This window comes from Pogona vitticeps, chromosome 2 (genome assembly GCF_051106095.1).
Source record: "Pogona vitticeps strain Pit_001003342236 chromosome 2, PviZW2.1, whole genome shotgun sequence".
Taxonomy (NCBI): Eukaryota; Metazoa; Chordata; class Lepidosauria; order Squamata; family Agamidae; genus Pogona; species Pogona vitticeps.
This window is the reverse complement of record NC_135784.1, coordinates 262,726,988-262,742,751: the sequence shown is the minus strand read 5'-3', so window position 1 is coordinate 262,742,751 and position 15,764 is coordinate 262,726,988. Positions and strand designations below refer to the sequence as shown.

At 38.0% G+C, this 15,764-nt stretch overlaps 1 protein-coding gene across 19 annotated transcripts in view; it reads left to right on the top strand.

Moving 5' to 3' along the window:
• Window positions 1-15,764, top strand: part of PPIP5K2 (diphosphoinositol pentakisphosphate kinase 2) — a 91,337-nt gene that overhangs the window by 13,671 nt on the left and 61,902 nt on the right. For all 19 annotated transcript variants that reach the window (XM_020794388.3, XM_020794398.3, XM_078386266.1 and 16 more), the window contains exons 4-9: window positions 1,165-1,255; window positions 7,479-7,564; window positions 9,503-9,657; window positions 12,351-12,452; window positions 13,885-14,046; window positions 14,646-14,767. In XM_020794388.3, coding sequence (XP_020650047.1) covers window positions 1,165-1,255; window positions 7,479-7,564; window positions 9,503-9,657; window positions 12,351-12,452; window positions 13,885-14,046; window positions 14,646-14,767 — 718 coding nt within the window. The remainder of the gene's footprint in view (window positions 1-1,164; window positions 1,256-7,478; window positions 7,565-9,502; window positions 9,658-12,350; window positions 12,453-13,884; window positions 14,047-14,645; window positions 14,768-15,764) is intronic.

The following is a 15,764-nucleotide window of genomic DNA, read 5'->3' as shown; positions in this document are numbered from 1 at the left end:
CCTTTCCCCCTCCTTTTGCTAAGCCCTGCGGGGCTTAGCAAGAAGGGAGAAAGCAGGGATCAAAGCAATCCTGCAGTGCTTTGATCCCTTCCCCCCTACACGTGCTAAGCCCCACTTAGATTTCTTAATTTTGGATTAGAAAAGTGGGGGGGTGTCTTATACATGGGAGCATTTTATACATGGAAAAATACAGTAGTTTATACATACAAAAGAATTTGGATTCTAAGCACAGAATTTTGGGTTAGAAAAGGGGAGATGTCTTATACATGGGGGCATCTTATATATGGAAAAATACAGTAGTCATTTATACATTCAAAAGTATTTGGATTCTAAGCACAGAAACCTATTACAGTGATACAGATCAGTATCAGTTTACTTTATATTGCAATACAGAAAAAAAACCAAGAAAACATCATCCGTCAACAACCCATAGCTTTCTTTTGTAACAGTCCTTGTTTATTTATATGAGATGGCAATATGTGACCATGCTTACTGGTAAGGATGTAGTATACAATTATACTAAAAGAACAGAAAAGGTGAGCGTTGAAATCCCCAGTGTGCCTCCGAAGAGAAAAGCCAACTGAGATCACATGGAACATCTGTAGCTTATTGTGTTACATGTCCTGCCACCCCTGCAGCCTTGGGATGACTGCATAATACCAGACCACCACCAGAAGGAGGGACTGGTAAACCACTTCTTACATTTCACTTTGAAAACCTCAGTTTGCCATATGTTAGAACTGATTTGACAATACATAAATATGTTACTATAACTTACCACTGAATGTGTTTAGGATTGCAGCCTCATTATGTAACCCATAATTTCCCCATTAGTTCAAAAAGTTTGTAATGGCAAATGACAAAATACTGATTTATGTATTAATTGTGGTATTGTAATATTTGGTAGTCCAGTAATTTGGATGAACTAGTTATTCATTTGGGTATAAGTAAATGCAGAAAATGCAGTTTCCCAAAGAGGACAGGTCAGACTTAAGAAATCTGAGTAAAAGCATGTTTTTAGATAAACAAAATTAAAAGCGATCTGTAAAACCTCTTTAGCATTGGTCAGTTCTGAGAACACTAATACATATCCATTCCTTGCCATGTAAAATCTGGTTAAATACAGTGGTTGTGAAATAATATTCCTGAATGTATTTTATGTAGGGTTTCCATTGGACAAAGCAGTTGCCTATGCAGAACTCAGGAATCCATTTGTTATTAATGACTTGAATATGCAGTATCATATACAAGACAGGTATGTAAATAACTACGGGCATTGATCAAGTACAAATAACTGTTCCTATTTTGCTGAACATTTCCTGGTTAGAAAATAGGTTGTACATTATGATACTATTGTAGGTCCACATGTTTAAGAAAGTGTTACGGCTACAAACAGATATTGGCTGAGGTGCCTGGTCATAAAATACTAGAAGCATATCCCACTCCATTTGTGTTTCTGTGTTTTCTCCTTCTCAGTCTCTGTCTGCTACTTTCTGTCACATTTGCTTGTAGGCATTCATGAGGAACAGAAAGAGACAAAATAAAGGAAATGAGGGAAAGAGATGTTAACAGAAGTAGGGAAACAAAGGGAACACTGAAAAAGTGGGTACAAAGAGGAAAAGTCACACTCAGAAAAAAATGAGAAATAGAGAAGAAGGGGGGAGATTGAGGTATATTGCCGGGGAGAAAATATGCAGTCTCAACTATTTCCATGTGTGTGCGTATGCACAATGTTTTGACATTCTTTTGCATGGGTAGTGGGGAGCAGCATTGTCAAAGGATACTTAGAAGAATGGAAGATTTTTTAAATCTAAAGAGAAATCTCCACCCACTTGAGGAATGGACTGGCTTGGAAAAAAAATAAATGGCTTGGCTAAGTCCTCCCCAGTCCCCTTCATCCCCATGACTGAATGAAAAAAATTGAAAGTACCCAGGCAACAGCTGGCAGAGGGATATATGTGTGTTGCTGTTGTTGTTTAGTTCTTAAATTGTGTCCGACTCTTCGTGACCCCATGGACCACAGCCCCCCAGGCCCTCCTGTCTTCCACTGCCTCCCGGAGTTCCATATCCAGTTCTAACTGTTGCTTCCTGTCCCACATATAGATTTCTCAGGAGGTAGATGAGGTGGTCAGGCACTCTCATTTCTTTAAGGACTTGCCATAGTTTGCTGTGGTCCTGTGGCTTTTGGGCAGTCAATGAAGCAGAAGTAGATGTTTTTCTGGAACTCTCTGGCTTTCTCCATAATCCAGCGCATGTTAGCAATTTGGTCTCTAGTTTCTCTGCCCCTTCGAAATCCAGCTTGTACTTCTGTGAATTCTCAGTCCACATACTGCTGAAGCCTACCTTGTAGGATTTTGAGCATAGCCTTGCTAGCATGTGAAATGAGTGCAATTGTACAGTAGTTGGAGAATTCTTTGGCGCTCCCCTTCTTTGGGATTGGGATGTAGACCGATCTTTTCCAATCCTTTGGCCACTGCTGAGTTTTCCAAACTTGCTGGCATATTGAATGTAGCACTTTAAGAGCGTCATCTTTCAAGATTTTAAATAGTTCCACTGGAATGCCATCACCTCCACTGGCCTTGTTATTGGCCATGCTTTCTAAAGCCCACTTGACTTCACTCTCCAGAATGTCTGGCTCAAGCTCAGCAACCACACTATCTGGGTTGTCTGGAACATCCAAATTTTTCTGGTATAATTCCTCTGTGTATTCCTGCCACCTCTTCTTGATGTCTTCTGCTTCTTTTAGGTCCCTCCCATTTTTGTCTTTTATCATGTCCATCTTTGCACAAAATGTTCCTTCGATATCTCCAGTTTTCTTGAACAGATCTCTGGTTTTTCCCTTTTTATTATTTTCCTCTACATCTTTGCACTGTTCATTTAAAAAGGTCCTCTTGTATCTCCTTGCTATTCTTTAGAAGTCTGCATTTAATTTTCGGTAACTTTCCCATCTCCCTTGCATTTTGTTTCCCTTCTCTTCTCTTCTATTTGTATGGCCGTGTTGGATAGCCACTTTGCTTTCTTGCATTTCCTTTTCTTTGAGATAGTTTTTGTTGCTGCCTCCCGTACAATGTTATGAGCTTCTATTCAGGCACTCTGTCCACCAAATCTAGTTCCTTAAATCTGTTCTTCACTTCCACTGTGTACTCATAATGGATTTGGTTTAAATTATACTTGAGTAGCCCAGTGTTTTTTCCTATTTTCTTAAGCTTGAATTTTTCTATATGAAGCTAATGATCAGAGCCACAATCAGCTCCAGGTCTTGTTTTTGCTGACTGTATAGAGCTTCTCCATCTTTGGCTGCAGAGAACATAATCAATCTGATTTCGGTATTGCCCATCTGATGTTGTCCATGTGTAGAGTCGCCTTTTGTGTTATTGGAAAAGAGTGTTTGTGATGACCAGCTTTTTCTCTTGACAAAACTCTATTAGCCTTTGCCTTGCTTCGTTTTGAACTCCAAGGCCAAACTTACCTGTTGTTCCTTTTATCTCTTAACTCCCTACATTAGCATTCAAGTCCCCTATAAGGAGAAGAACATCTTTCTTTGGTGCCATATCCAGAAGGTGTTGGAAGTCTTCATAGAATTGGTCAATTTTAGCCTCTTCAGCATTGGTGATTGGTGCATAAACTTGGATTACTGTGATTTTGCAAGATGTGCCTTGGATTCATATTGAAATCATTCTGTCATCTTTGAGATTGTATACCAGTACAGCTTTTCCCACTCTTTTGTTGACTGTAAGGGCTACTCTGTTTCTTTTATGGGATTCTTGCCCACAGTATTAAATACGATAATTGTCTGAATTGAAGTCACCCATTCTTGTCCATTTAGTTCACTGACGCACAGGATGTCAGTGTTTATTCTTGCTATCTCCTGTTTGACCACATCCAGCTTACCAAGGTTCATATATCTTACATTCCAGGTTTCTATCTAGTATTTTTCTTTGCAGCATTGGACTTTCTTTTCACTTCCAGGCACATCCTCAGCTGAGCGTCCTTCGGCTTTGGCCCAACCACTTCATTAGCTCTGGAGCTACTTGTACTTGTCCTCTGCTCTTCCTCAGTAGCATGTTGGATGCCTTCCAACCTGAGGGTCCCATCTTCCAGCGTCATATCTTTTAGCCTTTTGTTTCTGATCATGGGGTATTCTTTCCAGTTCCTGCTCCAGGCGGATCACATTTAGCCAGAACTCTCCACTATGACCTATCTCTCTTGGGTGGCCCTGCACAGCATCGCCCATAGCTTCTCTGAATTACTCAAGCCCCTTCACCATGAGAAGGAAACTGTCCATGAAGGGGGGATATATGTTTACTTTCTTTCAAAACTATTTGGAGCAATATGACCTGTTTTCCCTTTTTTCCATCTGCTTTTTTTATCTGTTTGCATTCTCTCCTACAGTAAAGACTTTACTGCATTTCATCTTTACAGGAACAAATACAGTGGTGCCCCGCATAGCGAGGTTAATCCGTTCCGGTTTAACCATCGCTATTCGGAAACATCGCTAAAAGGAATAGAAAAACCCATTAAACTTCGTTTAATGTATTCCAATGGGCTCCAAACTCACCGTTCAGCGATGTTCCTCCATAGCACAGGCATTTTCGCGCCCTCGGTAAGCGAGGACAGGGCGCGAAAATGCTGCGCGCGGCCATTTTGGGTCTTCCGGCGGCCATTTTGGAACCACTGATCAGCTGTTCTCCCGACATCGCAATGTGAAGATCGGTAGGCGAAACGCTTACCAATCGTCGCAAAGCGAATTTTGCCCATTGGAACCAACAGTATGCGATCGCATTAGCGATCCCAAAAAACAGATTGCTATGCGAATTCGTCACTAAACGGTGCGCTCATTATGCGAGGCACCACTGTATCTTGGTGGGCCTCTCAGCCTGACTTTATGGGATCTCAGTGATGCAGAACTAGTGATTTGTTGTGGAAGGGTCCACTTCTGTCAGTATCTCCAAAACACAGTCAAATCATTACTGACTTCAATTGTATGATACCAAATGGTTTTAAAAGAGAAATGTGTACTTATTGTCCACAGGGAGAAGTACTGTTTATTTGTTTATTTACTTGTACTTGATCAAATATCTCTTTTATTTGGTGTATCCAAATGAATACCTGCCAAGGAGTATATAGTTCATCTCTTTCTTGTATTGATCATTGATCAGGATAGGACAGGGGTAACTTTAAAAGTCTAAAATTGCCTAAAAATTTGGTTGATTTCTCAGAGTATAGCATCCAAGGAAACTAGTGATCAACTTATTAGAAGAAAAGTGTGTGGTGGGAAGTGCATGGGACTTTTTAAAAGTTTGCAAAAATCCAGAGTGCAATGCAATAAATCATCTGTTGTAGTAATATGATCCCACAGGAATTATCATCATGAAAGTTGTCCCATGGACAAATAGTGCATAAACCATCAGAGACAGACACTCTGGAGAAACATAAGTTGTCTTAAATGAATAAATTGATCTCTGTTTTTGTTGTTATTTTGACAGAAATGCTGTATATCTCTGTTCTTCTTTGTGCATATTTGAAACAGTTCCTTATGGTAGAATATTAGCATATATCCTGATCTTGTTCCAGTATCAAGATGGTGAAGTAAATAAAAAAATCTTAAATATTTGTTTTCTATCACATCCATTTGTAAAACAAATGTATACCTTCTATGATAACTATGACTCCCTAAAGGGCCACTGGGCATTTGGCCAGAGAGTTTGGCTGGCGTTTATCTACCACCTTTGTGCTGGGGCAAGTCCTTAGACCTCAGCAGTGTGTAGCATAAGCCCTTTGAACAAGTCTGACCTGAAAAGAACACTTTGCACTTACTCAGTACTTTGCAAGTACAGGCACATAGGCTTTGTGATTCCTTAGAACTCACAGCAACTCAGTTAGGTAGGACTCTTAAATGATAGCTAGTTTGTGGCCCTCTCCATTCCTGGATTTAGCCAGACCCTTCTGTTCAAGAGACCAGACCTTTGGTAAGAAATTTTAATAATTAATTTTTTATTAGAAAAATAAAATTTCATTAGTAATCAGTTTAAGCATCAGCATTAAGAACATATTCAAAGATCATTGCAGTTAAATAAGATAACTATTTCCCATTTAAAACAATAAACACTAAAAAGCTAACCTAAGGTAGGCTATGATGGGCTAGCCCCCACCTCCTTTCTGCTTTACTTACATCGACTCTCCTTCATGGAACAGAAAACCACACGAACCATCATCAGTCTCCATCAATCACCATTGCTCACTTTCTCATAACCCATCGTCCATTTTCTACCTTCCCAAACTCCTCCCTTCTTCATGGCTTTTCTAGCTGTTAACCAATTAACTTTTTAAAGGTTATGCCACCTCTCTCGTTTCCTTATTCCCATGAGAGTCCAGGTGTTGTTTATCTCTTCTGTAACAAGCTTGGAATGTTGAGTCTCACAGGGCCTCTTCATTTGGCCTTCAAGATACTGTATCTGGATCTTGGCTATAAAGGTCTCAGAAAAACACTCTCATGGTGCTTAGAAAAACACATTCCAAAGTCCTTCAAATCATCTCCACACAGAACCTATCTGACTCCATTTTACATTTCTCTGACTACATATTCCATCATCATGCTACACTTTTGACTACATATCCCATCATGATGACAATAACATCATTATGATCTAAACATGTCAGTGGTGGTACTTGAATATAATACTAAGAAATTACTTCAGTGAATATCGCTTGTCAGTCTTGCTGCATCCATGCTTGCTAAGAAAGAGTTATTCTTCTCTTGTGGCCCTTTGAGAAGCAGGAGATCCAGAGCCCTGAAATATTGTACATGTTTATCTGGGAATGTATCTTGTAATACCTCTTCTTAGTAGGCAGTCACAGGATTACAGAGTAACAAGTTGAATTTCATCTTGCCAGGATCTCAGTAGATGTAGTAGAGACAGTAGAGCCTCTGTCTCAGGCCCATTTTATAACTTAAGAATCAAAAAGTTGGCCAATCTTATATGTCAGTTGTAAGGATAATGAAGTCAATACACAAATACTTTGAGAATTTCAGAAAAGTGTTATGTTGAGCAATTATTATCATTTCTAATACTGAGCTCAGTAGTGAGTGCCAACAGGATCATAGCCAAAATAGAACTGCTGAGGAAATAATAGGGAAGAAGTGAAATACTTTGAGGAATTCTGAGATTTTCAGAAGTACACAAAACTTTAAAATGCTAAAAAGCAACAAACTCAGAAAATAGCCCAAGGACTGAGCAGGTACACGAGGAAAAGGAAAACACAATAATAGAGAGGCTGAGGTGTGTTAGTTTAAAGGGAATGGCCAGATAGAATTCTTTTGGAAGGGAGGGTACATGACAGCATTTTGTCGTATGTCCTGTTTTCCTGTTATTTGCAGTAGTGCAAGTCTTTGATTAAATGATCATTGAAAGAATTTTTAAAATGTCACAATTCTGTGGCTTTATAATCATTTAATGGAAAAAATGTTGTTCTTTCAGGAGAGAGGTTTACAGCATTCTTAAAGCTGAAGGTATTTTACTTCCTCGTTATGCAGTTCTGAATCGTGATCCAAACAATCCCCAAGGTAAAAACCATTATAAATATTTTTCAAAGGACTCTGCTTTAAGCAATTGTTCACAATAGTAATTTTGCTTGCTTGATGCAGTGTTACCTTAAAATCTGTACATCTCAGCAAGTGGTATGAACTACTTCATCCTGTAGGTGGAAGGTCATATATCTCAACAAGTACATGAAAAGGTTTCTGTATTTTTTCAGCAGAATAGACCAGGAATACTTCCCTCTCCCCATGAATTTAACAGTTTTTCTATAGAGTCTCTTAGATTTGAAAAGCTCCCACTTAATAGAGAATAAATGCCATTGAAGGCAATATAACTTTCTCTTGAATAACTGTACAAATTGCACTTTGGGCTATGCTATATGCTTGCACATGAAACAATTTTCATACTCTGTTGCTGAAATTTGTAATTAGTCAACAAATAGATGGTTAATTCTTTCAAAGAAAAATGTTGATTGGTTTATTGGAACCTGTCTGGAAATAGATATTGGGCTTTTAAAAATGTTTAGTTTCTGATTTCTTTTCCATACATTTCTGCAATTAAATAATTCAAATTATAACTCTAGCCTTTTTTAAAAAAAATGTTATTTTATTTTATTTGTACCTTATCTTCCTCCCAACATGGGACCCACTTTAACTTACAGTATAATGAATAGGACAATTAAAATGCATATTGAAAAATATTAAATAGAGAGCAAACTAACACTGAATACAGTTAACTATGTATCTGTTAAATTAGACCAATTAGACTAAAAGAACAGAAAAGTACAGCATGTATACATATCAGTTGCAGAAGGTCTTGCCTGAATAGGAAGGTCTTTGTATGTTGGTGGAAGATGGGAAGAGTTAAGATCTGGAAATGGCCAGTGGAAAGGCCCTCTCTCATGTTCTTGCCTAACATGCTCTGAAGGTTGCTGTCCTCTGAAGATGCCGGCCACAGAGACAGGCGAAACATCAGGAACCTTCAGAACACGGCCAAAGAGCCCAGAAAACCCAGAACAACCAAAAAATTAATGGGTTTGTCTATAAACATAGAATATATAAAATAATATTGCCAAAGGGGATAGGAACATGATCATATCAGATCAGTGTTTTTAATTATTGGTTATTCATACATCTATTTGCATCGATACAAATAGATGTATGAATACATCCATTCATACCGGGTATGTGGGACCAGGTAGGGTACGTGGGCCTCATCAGCCTGGGAAACCTCCACTGCCTTGTGGCTATATCCACTGATGGAAATGGCTTCAGGAGTAAACCTCGAGGCAAAATCCAGAACCGGAGTCCCGGAGGCAGTTCGTGTCGTTTTGGCAACTCCTGCGACGTCGCTGGAACCAGTTGTATTGGCTCTTGCCTTTCCATTGGACTATTTCAGCGACATGGAGAGGGGGGATTTGCTGCTTGGGTAACAATATATCCTCCATATTATTCTACCCAGGCTTCATGCTTTGGAGAGGACACCATACAGAGTGCATTACCATGGTCTTTTGAGACTGAAAAGGATGCCTACGAAGATTCATATAGACTTTGGATGCCATATTTGATTTTTTTTAAAAATAGAATACTTTAAAAGTGAACAACAGGGAAGGAATGACCTGTAAGAAGTGGTTGTTGAAGATACTTCAGTGGCTGATTTGTTCAAAAAATTATTCATACAAATAGTCTGATTGCATGTGCAGTGTAATGTTGGAACTACAAAATCATTACCGATTTTCTGTGTAATATTGTGAACCCTTAAATTGAAATAACTGTTCTTTGTTTGAAGTAGCCAAACCCATTTTTTTTTTGTTTATGCTTAGTATTGCAAATCATACAGCCTTTTAAAGAGTGAGGGTCTTAAATGTTTGTCCATTACTCATTCCCATCCCCAAAGTATGATGGAACTTTAGTACCTTAACTTGTGACCCCAGCCTGAAGTCTGAACTTTACTTTTTTTTCTAGAATGCAATTTGATTGAAGGAGAAGATCATGTGGAAGTGAATGGAGAAGTTTTCCAAAAACCATTCGTGGAAAAGCCTGTTAGTGCTGAAGACCACAATGTTTATATTTATTATCCAACATCCGCTGGAGGAGGAAGTCAGAGGCTCTTTCGTAAAGTGAGATTAGACTGAACTGATTAATAACAACCCTGTTTCATTCGCACTTGATTGTCAGTACTAAAATACAAAAAAGAAAATAGTTTTACAGGACGGCAAGCTAACTCATTCAGTTGTAAACCTTATATTGTAAACTGTATTGTCTGGACAATTACAAGTAATTTGTATACAGTGGTGCCTCGCATAGTGACATTAATCCGTGCAGCAAAAATCACTGCTAAGCGATTTCGTCGCTATGTGATTTTAAAAAGCCCATAGAAATGCATTAAAACCTGTTTAATGCGTTCCTATGGGCAAAAAACTGACCTTAAAGCGAAGATCCTCCATATGGCGGCCATTTTTGCTGCCTCTTATGTGAGGAATCCGTCCCTAAACACAGCGGGCGGCCATTTTTTTACACGGTGGCCATTTTGGAACCACCAATCAGCTGTTAAAAATCATCACTTTGCAATGATCAGTAAGCGAAACAGGGAACTGATCATCACGAAGCGAAAAAAACCCATTTAAAACATCGCAATGCGATCGCTTTTGTGATCACAAAATCTTCATCGCTATGTGGTTTCGTCGCTAAACGGAGCGCCCGTTAAGCAAGGCACCAATGTAGATTGGGTTTGCACTCACTATGTGGTGGTAGATAGGTGTGGGTGGAGTGAAATAGGAATAGGGCACTCAAACTACTCTATGTTTGTAATTCATATAATTTTATGTCATCAAGTCAACAGTGACAAGCCTTTCCAGGTTTTCTAGATACAGATGATTAAGAAATGGTGTACCATTCTCTTCTTCTTGAGGTGGGCTGGGAATGTGCAACTTGCCCATGCTTACATGGTCAGTCTCTCCTGGGAAGCACAGTGAGAATTCAAACCCTCAACCTCTGATTCTGCAACCATGTACTGTAATCAACTCAGTGAGCTATCCAGCATAATAAAATTGATAAATTTCAGTTCAGTTTTAGATGCTTCCTTTGGCAGACACATTTTCAAAGTGTTGTTTCTGCTTAATCAGATCACATATAGCCAACTAAATATTTATTGGGATTTGGGGTATTTCTCACAATGATTGGATCCCTCATTTGCACCACATGTTGGATACTCACTATGAAAGTCCATTCTGAGAAGGTGAAGAAAAGGAATCTACGCTCGCCCTCACAGTGCTGATACATTTTTTCTTCATTTCTTACATAAAATATTAATTCTTTAGCTATGTTGGCATCTCTGCTTGTTTACTCTTAGCCACTGTAGTTAGAATATTTTTTTCCTATCTTCTATCTTTGGATTGGTACTTTAATTTGTCCCTATGTTTTTGTGACTTGACTGTATAACAAATTAAAGGAGATAATTGAGGGAGTTATAATTTAAAAAGTTGACTGAATCACAGACTCCTGCCTCTGTCTCTGGGCAGTGAAGAGCATAGCTCATAATTAATGGATTCTTCTTATGAACCTTCCCCCAAATATATTTTTGGGGAGTATCTAGAACACTTTATTTTTATATTATGAGGCAATGATTTTGTTCAGCAGTTCCGGCCGAAGGTGGGGGGGAGAGAAAAGCAAACAGACCATGCAAGACCCTTCGGAAATGCAAAAAAAAGCAAAGCAAAAAGCAAACAAACCTTGCAAGACCCCAGTGGAAATGGGTGAAAAAAACCACCAAAAAGCAAAGACTGCAAGACCCATCACAGCATAGAAACATAATCCCACCACTCAGCCCAAAACCACACTGCAAAACCCACCCAGAACCGTTTTTAAAAAGTAGAAAGCAGCACCTTACCAGGCAGTCCAAAGCCTCCTCTGATTGCACACTCTCTTAACTTCTGAGGTGAAAGAGCTACAAAGAAGCAGCCTCTTCGCCACCAACAGTTAACAATTTGAATTCCCTGCCTTTTTCCCCTGCCTTTTCTGGTTGTAACTCGAAGCTCCAGTCACAAGTAGAAGCAAAGTTTTGCACCTGGAGCTGGTCGTAACTCGAAATGGTTGTATGTTGGGACGTTCGTAAATTGAGGCACCGCTGTACTCAGTTTAAAAGAAACTATCAGAACATCTTGCAGTTCACAAAATGGGAGTTTTTCTTGAAAAATTATTAATAAGCATGTAAAATCATATACAGAGATGAGAAACAGCAAGGCTATTCCAACTCTTACTGAGGTTTTTCCAGTCCTACAGCCTTTATGTATATTATGTAGATTAAGTCAAACTTTTACATCTAATTCTAAAAGTGCACACATTTAAATACTGAGTGTTACTGATTAGAGAATTGTTGGAGTGGTCTGTCTGTGCAATCTGTTTGTGAAAGATTTATTTATTAACGTCACAGTAAGAAAGAGTGCATTGGGGAAATAACATGATTCAGTTGTCTTTCTGAGTAGACTAATTGTTATTTAAAACACTATTTCAGTCAAATTTATCCTTTAGCTTACCCACGTGTATCTCCTGCTTAGTACTCTGTTACTGTATTTATGCACCTAGCAAAGCCTTTACTGTTTTACTTTGTTAAGTGATAAATGTGCACTGGCTAAAATCCTGCTCTGTATGAAGACATTCTCCATTGGCCCCCAGTGGCTTCCCCACAATGAAAGAAATTCCATGGGAGCCCTGGGACCTGGGGGTAGGAACTGAGATTTTTTGTAGCAGAAACAGAATTTCAGCCACAATGTCTGTGACTTACTGTATATTAATGCAAAGTTTTCTGTTTCAGATTGGCAGCAGAAGCAGTGTTTATTCCCCTGAAAGTAGTGTAAGGAAAACAGGTTCATACATTTATGAGGAATTCATGCCTACAGATGGCACAGATGTGAAGGTATAATGACTAGATATTCTGGATTTATATATTTTATGTAGAACAGTAAAATATTTAATAAACTCAGCAGCTTTAGATGCTATTCTACCTGAAATATTGCTGTTTTTACATTTTAAATAGTTTCTCCAGGGGAAAGACTTTGTAGAGAGAAGATTTTTTAAAAAAAAAATGTTTTGTCAAGTATTATTAGTAGTATAACTACCATATAGCTAGATAAGTATTTTACAATGCAAAAAGGAGATAGGATTGCTGCTTTGCTGTTTTCCAAATCTGTAAGTGGAGAAATACACTTATCCTGAAAAGAAATTATTCAGACATGCCAGTCCTGATACTCTTTATCCCAAAGACCAGTCCATTGAATTAAATGGCAATTATTTCCAAGAAAGTGGATTGATTCCAGATTTAGTCATATACAGGGTACATCCATTCCATTGGTATTTAAAATATTCTTGTTGAGTCCTGTTAACTAAATCAGAAAAAATCTCATATATTGAGAAATGGATCTATATAGGTGTTCTTCAAAAAGTTATAGATGTCTTAATTAACATGATCTAAATATCAGATTGATTGGTTTCATCTGCGCAGTTCAAATTGGTTGTCTCCAGTAACTATAGGATAGTTTTTGAACATGTCCATTTTGCTCTCAGTGATTCCAAATCTGTTTCAGTATTTATTACTGTCTAATTATACAGCAGTCTGGTTTTTATTTTTACTTTTACTCGTGAGAGAAATGTCCACATGCTCAACTTAATGATGTGGATTGTTTATGTATTGAGCTGTTTCTGACAAAAAAGTGTTCTTGTGCTTATTGTTCCACAACTAAAAATATAACATTTCAGCACAAGAAACTTCTGCTTGGTAATTGAAGACTGGTATTATGCATTTAAAATGGATAATCTGAACATTTTACAAATAAGATAGGAATCATGCAATCCAAACAAATTATGCCATTTTTCTTTTTGTCATAGTTCATGCTGCAAAAATACATTGCTTTCTTTAAAAGCTTCTTTCCCCTTGCACACTATTTCACAAACTACTTCATAGTTTTCCAGAGAACATACCTGGTTGCCTTGTGATATGGACAACACATAGCAGCTGTAGTTTTAAGGCATGGAGGAATCAAGTTTAAATACCTTTGGGCTTGTGGAGCTGGTGCATATTATGGGGATACAAGCCAATAATTTGTAATCCATCTAATTAGGAGCCCTGAGAAACAAACTGATAGTAGCAGTGGGTATAATATGAAATATACATTATCAGCTTTAAAATAAACAATAAATTTAAGACATCTTGTGCCTTTCACTTTGTCTCTAATCTCATCATCGGACACAAACATAAAAGCTTTGAAGCTGTAATCAGCTTCAAATTGGGACTGGCATGTATTTAAAGGAAGAAAAACTCTTCATTCTGTTTTCTTTTTCCCCAAATAAAGGTATATACTGTGGGCCCGGATTATGCACATGCAGAAGCTCGTAAATCTCCTGCTCTTGATGGAAAGGTAGAACGGGACAGTGAAGGAAAAGAAGTCAGATACCCAGTGATCCTTAATGCGAGGGAGAAGCTGATAGCCTGGAAAGTATGCCTGGCTTTTAAGGTAACATGAAAACATTGCATGTTGGTGCAATTGATCATTTACTCTCTAGAGCTGTTACTTATCAGATAAGAGCTAAGAAAACTGCCCAGGTTTGACATAGTAGATGACTCCTAGTGTTGAATGGTCTTATAAATATTTTTCTGCTGATCTTTGATTAAGAAGGGAAGTGAATTAAGAACAAATATATAAGCAGAGTCTTTATTACTGGTACAAACACACACATAAATATGAGAAACAGGTGCCCCTTTTTTCAGAATCAACTTAAGCTTTATAAATGCTTCTTATGACTGAAAGTTTTTTACAGTGATATACATATATGTGTGTGTTTTATAAATGCATCTTGGTACTTAAACATAAATCAATGGGTAAGCATCAGATGAATATAAAGTGCAAGGACAATATATTAAAATTCTGTAGTAAGTCTACATGTTCTATCTTTCTGTACACTTAAACAGATATGAAACAGCAGATCCTCAGTTGCTGAACTCTAATATTTCTACTAATGTGTATGTGTTTGTTTATTGCAAAAGATTATCTTAGGTTTGAAAATGTATACATGAACTTTGCAAACATTCTGGGTTTGTAATTTATTTTAACAGCAAACAGTTTGTGGCTTTGATCTGTTACGTGCAAATGGACAGTCCTACGTCTGTGATGTCAATGGCTTCAGCTTTGTGAAGAACTCAATGAAATATTATGATGATTGTGCTAAAATCCTTGGGTAAGGTTTTCTACACTTAAAAATGAGATATTTATCACTGAGTAACCAATCAGGCCAACAGTATTCAGAGGGATAGAAACATTGGAGAATATATTCAATAAAATGCAAAATTTGATCCATATTAGATTTTGAATGTGCATGCCTGTTCTACTGTAGTTGCCTTCACTAATGAAACAGTCCAGCAGATTTTTCCACAAAGTTTCCTTTATGGCATGAATGCAAAACTTTTGTTCCTGTGAAGGCTTATTTGCATTATTTCAGGGGTTGCATGCTGGTGTATGTGACTGAGAATTACGCAACAGTCTTGTTTTAAGATGATTACCAACCCACACTATTTCTCTCTTTTTCATACTCAAGACAGAGAGAGTGAGAACTAGGTGGGCTGTTTATGATCTTACATGTTCTCTCATTCACATGCACACATGTCCACATATTTTTGTCCTCCTTTTTTCTTCTTCCTCCCTACTGTTCTGTTTGCCTGCTTTAACATCTCTCCCTCTTCCCTGCAAGCACTTGTATTCCACCCGTCACTACTACTGGGTGAAGAACAGTGGTGATACACTGATGGACAAGTAATCTGGGAAGCCTGAATATGGAAGCTGGAGCATATTTCCAAAGGAAGCTGTGGCACTCTAGCCTTTATGCTCCATGGTGGAGCTTCCAAACTTACACATGTGCCTTTGTCATTTATTGAGTTTTCTATTGAGCTCAAGGCAGTGATACCTTATATTAGAAGGAAACTGAGACACTAAAGAGATGTGTGTTGCAGGTCAGTTCAGCAGATAAAGAACTGATCGGTTTATGTCTCTTTAGAAAAATGTTTGCATACGTAACAGCTTTGAAAACAAGATGGATAGTTAGCATAGGCAAATAAAGCAGAAATGTTATAGAACCGCAGAATACAAGAACTTGAGAGTATTATATTACCTTTGGTAGGTCTTGAAGTTTTTTTCTTTTGCTTGTCTGAAAAGTCGGCAGCCAAAATTTATAGCTACCG